Here is a 15,501-nt window from a genome sequence, read left to right on the forward strand (position 1 = left end):
GATTGTAGAAATGCCAAGGAAGGGCGCCAGGTAGATTAGCTGCTCCGTTGGCCACGCTGGCTGGGGAATTCTGGGAGTTGAAGTCCGCACATCTTACAAGTTGCCAAGCCTTAGAAGCCCTGGTGTAAAGTACACGTTCTCCTCCTCGACGGCCCTTCGTTTGGTGACCGTCCAAAGTTACAAACAGCACTGAAAAATGACCCTTTTTCACGCCTACAACCGTTGCAGCGTCCCCAGGGTCACGGGATGAAAATTCAGCCGCTTGGCAACTGACTCGTATTTGTGTCGGTTGCACAGTGTCCCCTTTTGAGACTTTCTGACAAGCAAAGTCAGTGGGGAAAGCCAGATTCACAAGTGCCACTCCTTAAAACTTCAAGATTGTGTGTGTGTGTGTGTGTGTGATTCTTATTATTCCCATCTTTCACCTCCATGCTTGTGTGTGTGTGTGTGTGTGTGTGTGTGTGTGCGCTTCCCAGGGAGCACAAAATGGCCAGGGAGACTAAATCTAATCCCGTCTATATTTTGGGGAGAAAATAACGAACTCGGCACGAAGACACCATTTTATTTTTAAAACGAACAAAAGCTTTCTTTGGCTTCCCTGCAAAAAAAAAAAAACCCATCTTTCACCTCCATGCTTGTGTGTGTGTGTGTGTGTGTGTGTGTGTGCGCGCTTCCCAGGGAGCACAAAATGGCCAGGGAGACTAAATCTAATCCCGTCTATATTTTGGGGAGAAAATAACGAACTCGGCGCGAAGACACCATTTTATTTTTAAAACGAACAAAAGCCTTCTTTGGCTTCCCTGCAAAAAAAACCCTGCCAGGAAGGTAACACTGCTTTAAATTTACGCCCTGTTTGTTCCAGCAATTGGTCCCTCAATGGTATTTTCAATCATACCTGCCCTACTGGATTGCACATCCATAGTAGTGTGTTAATAGGTACATCCACCGTTTACACCCCCTTGGTGCTTGTCTTCACGTTTGGGAAATAATTTTGCTCCCACAGATGGCTCTTGCCTAGTTAATCAAGGCTAATTCCTCCACAGATGACCAGCCCAGCTGACATTATTAGCACATTAAGGGGAAAAAAAAAGAAGTTTTGCCAGCCTCCGTCACACTATTTGTTGGTGCTTTTTTTATAGCCTACCTTGGTCGGCTGTGGGTTTTTCAAAGGCGAGAGGCCCCGTGTCTGAAATTTGGATAAAAATAGTTTGCTGAATTGTGGGGTTTCTTTTTGTTACCAAGGAGTAAAGTTTTGGAATGGAATAGAATAGAATTAGAATTAAAGTAGAGTAGAATTAGAATAGAATACAATTAGAATGGAATGGAATAGAATTAGAGTAGAATTAGAGTAGAATTAATAGAATAGAATAGAATAGAATAGAATAGAATAGAATAGAATAGAATAGAATAGAATAGAATAGAATAGAATAGAATAGAATAGAATAGAATAGAATAGAATAGAATAGCAAATATGGAATACAATGGAATGGAATAGAATAGAATAGAAAATAGAATAGAATGGCAAATATGGAATAGAATAGCAAATATGAAATAGAATAGAATAGCAAATATGAAATAGAATGGAATGCAATAGAATAGAATAGAAATTTAAAATAGAATGGAATAGAATAGAATAGAATAGAATAGAATAGAATAGAATAGAATAGAATAGAATGCAGAATAACAGAATAGAATAGAATAGAATAGAATAGAATAGAATAGAATAGAATAGAATAGAATAGAATAGAATAGAATAGAATAGAATAGAAGCTGGAAGGGACCTTTGAGGTCTTCTAGTCCAGCCCCCTGCTCAAGCAGGAGAACCTGTACCATCCCAGACAGGTGAATGTCTAATTTTCATTAACGCTGGCTGGGATGGCCTGCTAATATTAAAATGGGTAAATATTGGTGCTGCGCAGAAGAAAATATTTGTGTAATTAATACTTTCCCCTTAACGAACTGTATAAAATCAATGGGAACAGTTGAATATTTTGTTTTCTCATAAGGGTTTTGCGTTGTCTACTAGCCGAGTCTTTGGCTAAAATGGACATCTGATAAACCAGTGCAGGTGGTCAATGGTGAGCCCAGAATTTCTGTTGCTAACCAAGACAGTTGTTAAGTGAGTTTTGCCCCTTTTTACAACCTTTCTTGCCACCGTTGTTAAGTGAGTCACTGCAGTTTTTAAGTTAGTTGCAAGGTTGTTGAGTGAATCCAGTTTCCTCAATGACTCTGCTTGTCGGAAGGTCACAAAAGGGGATCACGTGACCTTCGGATACTGCAACCGTCATAAATACGAGTCAGTTGCCAAGCGTCTGAATTTTGATCACATGACTGTGAGGAAGCTGCAACTGTCGTAAGTGTGAAAAATGGTCATAAGTCCCTTTTTCCTGTGCTATTGTAACTTTGAATGGTCACTAAACGACCTGTTGTAAGTCGAGGACGACCTGTATGTAAGTATTTGGCTAAAACTGAGATCTTACAAAGCAGTGTTTTAGCGCACCATCTCAAAGAAATGTTAAATTGAATCAAGTTAATCAGAGGTCTTCAAACTTGGCCTTTTCATGACTTGTGAACTTCAACTCCCAGAATTCCTCAGCCAGCCTGTGAGGGTGAAATAATGCTAACTCAGAAAGAGCTAAACTGGTGTTTCTCAACCTCAGCCATTTTAAGAGGTGTGGACTTCAACTCCCAGAATTCCCCAGCCAGCGTGCCTGGCTGAGGAATTCTGGGAGTTGAAGTCCACACGTCATAAAAGGCCCCAGTTTGAAGACCCCTGACATAATGTGAGGGTGAAATAATGCTAACTCAGAAAGAGCTAAACTGGTGTTTCTCAACCTCAGCCATTTTATGAGGTGTGGACTTCAACTCCCAGAATTCCTCAGCCAGCATGCCTGGCTGAGAAATTCTAGGAGTTGAAGTCCACAAGTTTTGTAAGCTTTGAGGGCCATTCTTTTTTCCTTCGTTGTCACCTCTTCGGTCTGGTTTTGGAATAACTTACATGGGCAAGGATCCTATTTATTCTGCCCTCCTGGGAAAAGTGGCCGCATGGGAAAGGCCACCAACAGGAGATCCCAAGTCACGTATCCGATGCTTCAGCGATAAGCAATATTGAAAAATTAGGTCTGGGGCCAAAGTTATATTTTCGCTCTTTCCCAGGAAAACGTCCTCTGAACTTTGCTCTTCGTCCTCCCGTACACACACCCCCTTCTTGATCTAAAAGTAACCTAGTTTGCGTAGGATTCTCAGTTCTCAGTTCCTGCATAAAATATGTGCCGGGTGTTGACCAAGCAGTGGAATCTTTTTTCCTTGGTTGCAGCGTGAACTTTTGGCATGACAGTTTCCCATAGAAAATGTGGGCAAAGTTACAAAGGCATTTTTGCATATAATAATAATAATAATAATAATAATAATAATAATAATAAGAAGAAGAAGAAGAAGAAGAAGAAGAAGAAGAAGAAGAAGAAGAAGAAGAAGAAGAAGAAGAAGAAGAAGAAGAAGAAGAAGAAGAAGAAGAAGTAGTTGGGAGGGACCTTGGAGGTCATCTAATCCAACCCCCTGCTCAGGCAGGAAACCCTATACCATTTCAGACAAGTGGCTGTCCAGTCTCTTCTTAAAAACTTCCAGTGTTGGGGCATTCACAACTTCTGGAGGCAGGTGGTTCCACTGATTAATGGTTCTAACTGTCAGGAAGTTTCTCCTTAGTTCTAGGTTGCTTCTCTCCTTGATCAGTTTCCATCCGTTGCTTCTTGTCCTGCTTTCAGATGGTTTGGAGAATAGCTTGACTCCCTCTTCTTTTGGATAGCCCCTGAGATACTGGAACACTGCTATCATGTCACCCCTCACCCTTCTCTTCATTAAACTAGACATACCCAATTCCAGCAACCGTTCCCTATATGTTTTAGCCTCCAGCCCCCTAATCATCTTCGTTGCTCTTCTCTGCACTCTTTCTAGAGTCGCAACATCTTTTTTACATCGTGGTGACCAAAACTGGATGCAGTATTCCAGGTGTGGCCTTACCAAGGCATTGTAAAGTGGTATTAGTACTTCACGTGATCTTGATTCTATCCCTCTGTTAATGCAGCCTAGCACTGTGTTGGCTTTTTCGGCAGCTGCAGCACACAGCTGGCTCATATTGAAGTGATTGTCTACTAAGACTCCGAGATCTCTCTCACAGTTGCTACTATTGAGCAAGGTACCACCTATACTATACCTGTGCATTTGATTTTTCCTGCCTAACTGTAGAACCTTACTTTTTTCACCATTGAATTTCATTTTGTTAGATAGTGCCCAGTGTTCGAGTCTGTCCAGATCCTCCTGTATCTTAAGCCTATCTTCTGGAGTATTGGCTATTCCTGCCAGCTTGGTGTCGTCTGCAAATTTGATGAGTTCCCCATCTATCCCCTCATCCAAATCGTTGATGAAGATGTTGAAGATGTAGATCCGTCTCGTTCTTACTTACGTGCTTCCAGAACTGAAACAGCCTTGTTCAAAAACCTTTTGATTTTTCTTGACTTCTGATAACATTGCTGGCAAAATATTTGATTGGCTATACGGAGTGGGGTGGGGGTGGCAGGGTCCTGCTCCTGTGTGGAGGTCTGATCATAGAGAAGGGATATTATGGGACAGCCAAAGCAATACATTCAACCCAGAAGCCTGGCATTCAGACAGATCAGCCATCGACAGACCCACAGAGATAAACAACAACTGCATACCAATCAAACGAGACAGCCTTAACAGTAAATAGGTACGGCATCTCCTTGCCAGCCATCAACACCCAGCTAAGCAGAGAGTAACATCAAGATTAATACTACACCAACATCAAGCAGTAAACAGTGGCCCAACCAGGGAACTACCAACTCAGATAAACAGTCTGAGTAAACAACAGCCTAAGCAAGGAATCGCCAAGCCTTTCCCACCAACACTGACAGCCATTAATATATAAACAGAGAGCAACCCCCCCCCTCTCTTTTAGCACTGATGATATTACCTTGCTGGGTAATGAAACGTCTGCAAGAAAACCACCCAGCTCAGAGAGCACCAAGGATCCCACAGTCTTCCTCCTCCTCCTTCTCTTCCTCCTCCTCCTTGTAAACCCCACTCCCTTCTAGCACTGCTGATGTTACCTAGCTGGGTAATGAAACGTCTGCAAGGAAACCCCCAAGCTCGGAGAGCACCAGGCGCCTTATATTCATCCATGACATAGACCAGTGATTTAGTATGCAATGGGGTAATGGCCAGGCACCTGACCCAACTATTGATCAGACAGAAGCCCCACGGGTGACATTAGGAGAATTGCCGATTCTTCTAATGGAGCCCTCGGAGTCCAGGGACAAGAACAGCTCAAAATGCTGTAGGGCAGGGAGAGATAAATGTTCCTTTTGAATCTTGTAAGCAGGGAGCAACTGAGAGTCAGCGAGAAAGAAGATCAAAGGCCCGAGGAAGGCTGTCTTAAGATCCTTGCTGATAAAAGCGTCCATATCCACTTTCCAAGATGATGTAACCTCAGCCCCATTTTCTTGCAATCAATCCGATCGATGAGAGTCTGTGAGCATTCAGCGTTCTTGACAGCAAGCCATGTCCGAAAATCTTGCCAAACTAAAGCGACCACTTTCATCCCTGAAAATAGACTCTGAGAATCACTAAGGATGAGCCTTCTAACTCTCTTTCTCCCAACCAAAGTGTCTTAAGTGTTGCCGTCTTTTGGCCCTTTGAAATGCAACCTCTCCTGATTTGGGGCCAATCACCAGGAGATGGAGAGTTCTAGTCCCGCCTTAGGTATGAAAGCCAACTGGGTGTCTTTGGGCCAATCACCAGGAGAGAGTGAGTTCTAGTCCCACCTTAGGCATGAAAGCCAGCTGGGTGACTTTAGGCCAATCACCAGGAGATGGTGAGTTCTAGTCCCTCCTTAGGCATGAAAGCCAACTGGGTGACTTTGGGCCAATCACCAGGAGACGGGGAGTTCTAGTCCCTCCTTTGGCATGAAAGCCAGCTGGGTGTCTTTGGGCCAATCACCAGGAGAGAGTGAGTTCTAGTCCCACCTTAGGCATGAAAGCCAGCTGGGTGACTTTAGGCCAATCACCAGGAGATGGTGAGTTCTAGTCCCTCCTTAGGCATGAAAGCCAACTGGGCGACTTTGGGCCAATCACCAGGAGACGGGGAGTTCTAGTCCCTCCTTAGGCATGAAAGCCAACTGGGTGACTTTGGGCCAATCACCAGGAGACGGGGAGTTCTAGTCCCGCCTTAGGCATGAAAGCCAACTGGGTGACTTTGGGCCAATCACCAGGAGATGGGGAGTTCTAGTCCCGCCTTAGGCATGAAAGCCAGCTGGGTGACTTTGGGCCAATCACCAGGAGACGGGGAGTTCTAGTCCTGCCTTAGGCATGAAAGCCAACTGGGTGACTTTGGGCCAATCACCAGGAGACGGGGAGTTCTAGTTCCGCCTAAGGCATGAAAGCCAGCTGGGTGACTTTGGGCCAATCACCAGGAGACGGGGAGTTCTAGTCCCGCTTTAGGGATGAAAGCCAACTAGAGGTTTTGGGGCCAGTCCTTCACTCTCGGCCTAACTCACCTCGCTGGGTTGTTGTGGAGAAAAGGAAGAGGAAGGAGGAGCATTAGGTATGCTTGCTGCGTTGAGTTATTCATAAGCCAGAATAAATGCAGAATAAAGATCAATCTCTTTCTTTTTTTCTTTCTTCTGTCTCTCTCTTTTTCTTTCTCTCCCTCTCTCTCTCTCTCTCTCTCTCTCTTTCTCCTCTTAGATCATCAAGTTGAAAGCCGAAGCTCGCCTAGACCTCCTGAAGCAGATCGGCGTCTCAGTGGATACCTGGCTGAAAAGTGCAATGAATCAAGTGATGGAGGAACTGGAGAACGAGCGGTGGGCCAGCCTCCCAGCCATGGCCAGCAACGGCTCTTCACACATGGTAGGGCTGGGCGTCTCTAACCCCCGTCCCCTTTGCCGTCCCTAAAGCACAGTCCTCCTCCTCCCCCCCCTCCTCCTCCTCCCTTCTAGCCCTGATGATGTTCCCTAGTTGGCTCACGAAATGTCTGCAAGAAAACAAGCTCAGAGAATACGAAGGATCCCACAGTCATCGTTCTCCTCCTCCCCACAAACCCCACTTCCTTCTAGCCCTGATGATGTTCCCTAGTTGGGTCGTGAAATGTCTGCAAGGAAACTACCCAGCCCAGAGAGCAACAAGGACCCCACAGTCGTCGTCCTCCTCCTCCTCCTCCTCTTCTCCACAAACCCCCCTCCCTTCTAGCACTGATGATGTTCCCTAGTTGGGTCATGAAATGTCTGCAAGGAAACCACCCAGCTCAGAGAGCACCAAGGACCCCACAGTCCTCCTCCTCCTCCTCCCATTCTCTTTCTCCTTCCACCCCGCCTCCTCTTTCTAGCCCCGATGATGTTCCCTACTCGGGTCCCAAAACGTCTGCAACAAAAACGCACCGAGCTCAGAGAACACCCAGGACCCCACAATTCCTCCCTGAGCTAGAGAGATCCTCTCCCATTGGAAATGACAATTGGAGCGCCATTTTGGATCTGGTGAGATTTTCAGGTTGTGCGGTTCAGACAGTGACCTAAAGGAGAAAGCTTCCTACACACACACACACACACACACACACACACACACACACACACACACCAATAAGGACAGACAGGTGCGTGTGAATTCGGAGGAAAAAAAGAGAGATATTTTTTTTTCCTGAATGCCAAGAGAATCCGAGGAAGTGAGCCTTAAGGGCCCTTTGTGCCAAGATGCCAGCAGAGAGAAACATGCTCACTCCTTCCTCCCCTTCCCCCGTTTCCTTTGGCTCCCTGCCTCAGTTTCTTTTCTTTTCTTTTTTCTGAAACCTGGACTTTTCCCAATATTCCTCCTCGGCCTGAATTCCTAATGAATTGGCAGATGCGGGGATGGGGGGGAACGATGAAATCTCCCTTCTGTTTTCTTCCTGCCTACCAACCTTCGCCGTACAAAGATTTCCCTGATATTCCATGGAGTGTGTGTGTGTGTGTGTGTGTGTCTTTGTGGGGTTTTTTTGTTTTTTTTTTCAGTGATGTCCTAACTTTAAATCAGGCCTAGGCAACCTTGGCTCTTTTATAACTGGTGGACTTCAACTCCCAGAATTCCTGAGCCAGCATGGGGGAAACTTTGGCCCCTTCATGACTGTTGGACTTCAACTCCCAGAATTCCTCAGCCAGCATCGGGGAACTATGGCCCCTTCATGATTGGTGGACTTCAGCTCCCAGAATTCCTGAGCCAGCATGGGGGAAACTTTGGCCCCTTCATGACTGGTGGACTTCAACTCCCAGAATTCCTCAGCCAGCATGGGGGAACTATGGCCCCTTCATGATTGGTGGACTTCAGCTCCCAGAATTCCTGAGCCAGCATGGGGGAAACTTTGGCCCCTTCATGACTGGTGGACTTCAACTCCCAGAATTCCTCAGCCAGCATGGGGGAACTTTGGCCCCTTCATGACTCATGGACTTCAACTCCCAGAATTCCTCAGCCAGCATGGGGGAACTATGGCCCCTTCGTGACTTGTGGACTTCAACTCCCAGAATTCCTCAGCCAGCATGGGGGAACTATGGCCCCTTCGTGACTCATGGATTTCAACTCCCAGAATTCCCGAGCTAGCTATGCTTCAGAAAAGCTCAGCTATGCTGGCTCAGGAATTCTGGGAGTTGAAGTCCACGAGTCACAAAAGAGCCAAGGTTGCCTAGCCCTGCTTTAAACAGTTGCTGAACGAATGTTTATAAGCCGAGAACTATTTGTATTGAGTAACGGATGCTCACAGCCTCTTCCTGGTTTTCTCTTTTAGCTAAATGTTGATCTAGAAAGGGAAGAAGGAGAAGACGGCATGGATGCTTTTGAAGACAGCAACTCCAGTCCTTCGGGCACCCTCCGAAATTACCCCTTGACCTGCAAAGTTGTTTATTCATACAAGGTAGGTAATGTTCAAAACGGGGACAGATTTTCATACAAACAGGCATTTTTGCACGAAGGACTGGCAGGCTGTTCCCTTAAAATCTTTCCCGAAGTCCCAAAGGCGCCTTTTCCGGAGGCAACTGGATTTCTTTGTTTTGCTTTGAAGACGTTTCGCTTCTCACCCAAGAAGCTTCTTCAGCTCTGACTGGATGGAGGGGAATGGAAGGATTTATGCTCCTTGCAGAAAAACTGCTCATTTGCCTCCTTTTTAGAGGGTCATTGAGGCCACCTGGAGGTTTATCTGTGCCTAACAACCAAATAATAATAATAGGGACTGCTTCCATCCTGCGACGAGATCTGTAATACCATCCAACATCCACATCTGCCTATCCCAGGTCCTTGGTAAGGACTCGACAGGTAGACAAAAATGCCAAATCCAGTCTGAACATCTGGCTGACTGTGCGATGATCAATAGTAGTAGTAGTAGTAATAATAAAGTTGGAAGGGAACTTGGAGGTCATCTAGTCCAGCCCCCTGCTCAAGCAGGAGAGAACCTATACCATTTCAGACAGATGGCTGTCCAGTCTCTTCTTAAAAACTTCCGGTGTTGGAGCGTTCTCACTCTGCCTTGGTGGAGCAGTGGGCTGATGCCTCCTTAAGTAACACCAGCTGCCTGCAATCAGTGCAGGTTCGAGTCCCACCAGGCTCAAGGTTGACTCAGCCTTCCATCCTTCCCAGGTAGGTAAAATGAGGACCCAGATTGTTGGGGGCAATTAAGCTGACTTTGTAATAATGCCGCTTGGGGTGTGTGTGAAAGCCCTAATAAGCAGGCATATACATAGAATGAAGGCTACTGCTAAGCTTGTAAGCCGCCCTGAGTCTTCGGAGAAGGGCGGGATATAAATGGGATTAAAAAAAAAAACTTCTGGAGGCAGGTGGTTCCACTGGCTAATTGTTCTAACTGTCAGGAAATTCCTCCTTAATTCCAGGTTGCTTCTCTCCTTGACTAGTTTCCATCCGTTGCTTCTTGTCCTGCCTTCAGGTGCTTTGGAGAATAGCTTGACTCCCTCTTCTTTGGGGAAGCCCCTGAGATACTGGAAGACTGCTATCATGTCCCCCCTCGCCCTTCTCTTCGTTAAACTAGACATCCCCAATTCCAGCAACCGTTCCTTGTATGATTCAACCTCCAATCCCCTAATCTCCTTTGTTGCTCTTCTCTGCCCTCTTTCCAGAGTCTCAACTTCTTTTTTACATCGTGGTGACCAAAACTGGATGCCACATTCCAAGTGTGGCCTTACCAAGGCCTTGTAAAGTGGTATCAACACTTCACGTGATCTTGATTCTTCCCTTCTGTTAATGCAGCCTAGCACCGTGCTGGCTTTTTTGCCAGCTGCCAGGAATAAAAATCGTTCCATCCTCCACCATTCAATCAGAACTGAAGAAGCTCCTTAGATGAGGAGTGAAACGTCTTCAAGGGAAAAAAAGTCTTTCAGAACAGCACCTTTGGGGCAACCACGACCTGGATGACTTGGGAATCTCCACGGACCATGTAAACCTGAGTGCTGATTAAGGGCATGCAAGGAACCCATTTTAGGGGAATCTGGGGCAAAGGAGCCCACGCGGAACCAAAATAATCTCTCACCGTTTCGTGCCCGTTGCAACGGAACAAAACTCAAGAAGGGAATATTTGTCTCAAAAGTCGCACGAAGTGTTAGTGCCATTTTATAATGCCTTGTTAAGGCCACACGTGGAACGCTGCGTCCAGTTTTGGTCGCCACGATAAAAAAAATTAGATGTGGAGGCTTTAGAAAGAGTGCAGAGAAGAGCAACGAAGATGATTCTATTCTAAGTCTTAAAAGTTTCCCAGTATGGAGATCCCTGGTGGCTGGGGAATTCTGGGAATGGAAGTCCACGCACCTTAAAGTTGCCTAGTTTGGAAAATAGACCACGACAGGTAGTCCTTGACTTAAACCCGTAGTTCAGTAACCAAAGTTGCAATCTACCTGTCAAAAGGAGGTGCAAGTCTTCCCCCAGGCTTCTTTTTAAAAGAGGATTAGGGGACTAGAGACTAGAGCAGGGCTTTTCAACCAGCGGTATGGGTACCACCTGTGGTACATTGGCACCTGGCAGGTGGTACGCGACCATCGTAGAAAAGTGGTAGCAGGGGAGGGGAATGAGCTGAACCGGTGGCAGCACCGCACAAGCGAGACGGCTGGAGCTGCAGGGCTGTCGGGGCTCAGCGGAAACGCTAGGATCAGCGCCAGGATCCAGATGGAGCTCAGCACTGATCCTGGTGCTTCTGTTGAGCCCAGAAGAAGTGCCAATCAGCTGGAATGTTGCAGCATCTCCAGGGTCTTGTGATTTACATTCGGATGCTTGGCAACCGATTCATATTTATGACGGTCACAGTGTCCCACGGTCATGTGAAGTGACCAAATCCTGCTGCAACCACCCAGCAGAGGGGGGGGAGAGAGAAATAAAAACCAAACACCCCCCTACCCCACCCCACCCCCACTGCCAATCCTCAACAGAAATGCTCACAGCAATGAAAACCTCGGACAGGAGGAAGAGCGCCGCCAGGCGGACAGGCAGGTGTCTTGCTTGGCTGTGGCTTGGGGGCCCCCCTTTTTTCAGGCCCATTGTAACTTCAAACAGTCACTAAGCCAACTGTTGTAAGTCGAGGACTACCTGTACTTCATCACTTTTTTTCTTTTGTTTCTTTTTGGTCATCAAGTTTTTGACCCCTTGCTAGGCGACTGGTGGTCCTCGGATGTTGCCATCTCCTAAAAGTGGTACAATGGGTGAAAAAGGTTGAAAAGGGCTGGTCTAGAAGACCTCCAAGGTCCCTTCCGACTCTGTTATTCTGTTGCCTCCTTCATCTCACCCCCTTGCCAAATTTCTAAGCTGGCTTCCCCAGTTCACAGCCTCCGTCCTCATGTCCCTGGGTTTGCCTTTTGCCCTTTCAACTTCTCGCCACTTCGCTTTCCAGGATCTCGCCAATTTTACAAGTCATTAACTCACCAATTTTCTCACCCTTCCCGCCCCCCCCCTCCTCCGAAACCAGTTCACTCTTTTCCTGTTGGGTTTTGTAATTCGATCCTCCCTCATCCCCTCCCGTGACCCCAAATCATTTAAGTGGATTTTTTTTTCTCTTCCCTATCTTCCTCTCCGTGAAAAACCCTCCTAGCTTTTTACCACAAGGCCCTGTTCCCTTTTTTTTTGTGCAAGCCACAAAACACACTCCTTTTCCCCCCCCATCTCAAAATGTTGACAGAACCGCAACTTTTTTTTCAGTCTTCCCACCCTCCCTGCAAGCCACTTTGCCCTTCCTCTTTTTTTTCTTTCTTTTCTTTCTTTTCTTTTTTTTTTGTTGTTTTAGCAGTTGCATCCTCATTCATTCCCTCTACGTGCCACAACCACCTTATTTCCTTTATATTTATTTTATTTTTTATTTTAATTCCATTTATATCCCGCCCTTCTCCGAAGACTCAGGGCGGCTTACAAGCTTAGCAATAGCCTTCATTCTATGTATATGCCTGCTTATTATATCAACAAATCAATCACCCAGAGTCGCTGGTTTGGGATGGGAGGGGTCATACGAATTGGAAGGATATCGAAATGACTGATAGAGGAGACAGAGAGAGAGAGATAAGAAAAATGATGGATGATGGATTAGATAAATAGAGATGATAAATATGGATGGATGGATGGATAGATAGATAGATAGATAGATAGATAGATAGATAGATAGATGATAGATAGATACATAGATGATAGATAGATAGATAGATAGATAGATGATAGATAGATAGATAGATAGATAGATAGATAGATAGATAGATGATAGATAGACAGATAGATAGATAGATAGATAGATAGATAGATAGATAGATAGATAGATAGATAGATAGGTGGGTGGGTGCATGCATGCATACAACAGCCAGAGGATAGATAGAGACTGAAGACAGATGATTGATAGATTGACAGACAGTAGAAACATAGAGGTAGGGAGGGTAGGATGGATAGAGATAGATAGATAGATAGATAGATAGATAGATAGATAGATAGATAGATAGATAGACAGACAGATGATAGACAGGTGGGTGGATGGATGGATGACTGGTAGATGAGAGAAATAAGAGAGATGACAGATAGATAAGGATTAGATGGAGAGATGATAAGATAAAGAGACAGATAAGAGAGAGAGAGAAAGATAGGTAGAGATGAGATAGCTAGCTGGATGATAGACAGACAGATCAGAAAGAAACAGGGCAGCTGTCCAAGGAATTCTGGGAGTTGAAGTCCACAAGTCTTAAAATCGCCACGTTTGGGGCCCCTGTCCTGACCCACATCGCCTCCCCCTCCCCAAAGCCCCTTCCCTTTTTCACGCGCCGCCTCCTCTTCTTCGTTCACTGCAGGCTTCGCAGCCGGATGAATTAACCATCGAGGAGCACGAGGTCTTGGAAGTGATCGAAGACGGGGATATGGAAGACTGGGTAAAGGTATCCGTTGGCTTTTCCTGTCTTTGTGTGGCATGCTGCAGCCGGCCTCTCCTCGTTGTTTTGTTTTCTTTTGTTGTCCTGGTGTCTTCAACGCTCCTCTTCCCCGCTTTCACAGGCCCGGAATAAGTCCGGCCACGTGGGCTACGTCCCGGAGAAATATTTGCAGTTCCCCACGTCCAACAGCCTCTTGAGCATGTTGCAGTCCTTGGCAGCCTTAGACAGCCGGTCCCACGCCTCCAGCAACTCCACCGAAGCCGAGCTCGTCTCGGGAAGCCTTAATGGAGACTCCAGTGGTAAGGGCCGAGGGGGCTGAATCTGTGTGTGTCTGTGTGTCTGTGTGTTGGGAGACACCCCTGCTATCCTGCACATCCCAGACATAAAACAGCACAGCCATTCGTGAAGTGCAACCCAGCTTCAGCTCCAGTGGGAAACATTGCAGTGAAAGCCAGCTGGGTGACTTTGGGCCAATCACTAGGAGACAGTGAGTTCTAGTCCTGCCTTAGGCATGGAAGCCAGATGGATGACTTTGGGCTAGTCAGCAGGAGACGGTGAGTTCTAGTCCTGCCTTAGGCATGGAAGCCAGATGGATGACTTTGGGCTAGTCAGCAGGAGACGGTGAGTTCTAGTCCTGCCTTAGGCATGGAAGCCAGATGGACGACTTTGGGCTAATCAGCAGGAGACGGTGAGTTCTAGTCCCGCCTTAGGCAGGAAAGCCAGCTGGGTGACTTTGGACCAATCACTAGGAGACAGTGAGTTGTAGTCCCACCTTAGGCATGAAATTGAGCTGGGACTTTGAAACGATCGTCAGGAGACGGTGAGTTCATCCCATGAAAGCTGGCTGGGTGACTCGCTAAGCCCAAGTTCATTGTTGTGGTGGAAACATCCATTTCTGTGCTCGCCACCTTGATTTACTCATAATCAACAACAAGGGCTGGGTAGAAATCTAACAAACAAATAAAGATCGGGCGCTCGGGAGGATTTCCAAGGTGCTAATGCTGCCCATTTCCGCTTCCTCCCTTCCAGTCTGTTTTGTAAAAGCACTTTACGACTACGAGGGCCAAACGGACGAGGAGCTGTCCTTCCCGGAAGGGGCCATAATCCGCATCCTGAACAAAGAAAACCAGGACGACGACGGATTCTGGGAAGGCGAATTCAACGGCCACGTCGGCGTTTTCCCTTCTGTCCTGGTCGAGGAGCTGACCGCATCCGAAAACGGAGAGGTTGCGTGTCTCGCTGAAGTTCAGGTATTGGCGCTAACCAGGTAGAGGTACTCCTCGTTTTACGACCACAAAGAGAACTCGGGATAAAACATCTGCGCCCCGTTCTGCTCCCACCCTCCCTACCCCCCAGTTCTGGTTTTCCCTTCCGAACAAGTCCTCTTCTTTCAAATCGAGGCTCTGCCATCAAACCTCTCACAGGTAGTCCTCGACTTTACGACCGCTCGCTTTGTGACCGTTCAAACTTACAACCTACTACTTGGAAAAAGGGAAGTTACGATGATTTGGTTCCGAATGTCCGAAAAATCACCCTTTCTTCTCCTCTCCCCCAACAGTCACATGACTGAATTTTGGGCAGCTGGGCCATAATTTCGATCTTTTGCAGCAACTTTCGGTTTTGCGACGGTTTTGGGCCCGCCCACCTCCAAACCGGAAGTTCACTTGCCAAATGGTTACCAACCCCCGTCACTCGCTTAACGATCGCTGTGCCCGTTTTACAACCCTTGCGGCTCGCTTAAGGACCGACGCGAAAGAAGGTCGTCAAAAATCAGGTCACGGGACCGAGCCTGTTTTATGATTGTTACAGAAACATAGCAAAACTACACCTATGACAAACAGCAGCGAGAATTACATTTGCACAGTATTGGAAAAAACGAAGCAACACCAACGGAAGAAGACATAATTGGGAAAATTTGGGACTGTGCAGAAATGGATAGGCTCACATAGAAAATGAAAGGCGAATAATAATAATGAAGAAGAAGAAGAAGAAGAAGAAGAAGAAGAAGAAGAAGAAGAAGAAGAAGAAGAAGAAGAAGAAGAAGAAGAAGAAGAAGAAGAAGAAGAAGATGATCTTGG

General features: G+C 46.5%; 1 protein-coding gene across 1 annotated transcript in view; it reads left to right on the forward strand.

Moving 5' to 3' along the window:
• Positions 1–15,501, forward strand: part of FCHSD2 (FCH and double SH3 domains 2) — a 129,889-nt gene that overhangs the window by 105,856 nt on the left and 8,532 nt on the right. The window contains exons 5-10 of the mRNA XM_083362587.1: positions 9–30; positions 6,759–6,920; positions 8,821–8,946; positions 13,346–13,429; positions 13,545–13,722; positions 14,453–14,673. Coding sequence (XP_083218713.1) covers positions 9–30; positions 6,759–6,920; positions 8,821–8,946; positions 13,346–13,429; positions 13,545–13,722; positions 14,453–14,673 — 793 coding nt within the window. The remainder of the gene's footprint in view (positions 1–8; positions 31–6,758; positions 6,921–8,820; positions 8,947–13,345; positions 13,430–13,544; positions 13,723–14,452; positions 14,674–15,501) is intronic.

The sequence above is a fragment of the Vipera ursinii genome (genome assembly GCF_947247035.1).
Source record: "Vipera ursinii genome assembly, chromosome: 4".
Lineage (NCBI taxonomy): Eukaryota > Metazoa > Chordata > Lepidosauria > Squamata > Viperidae > Vipera > Vipera ursinii.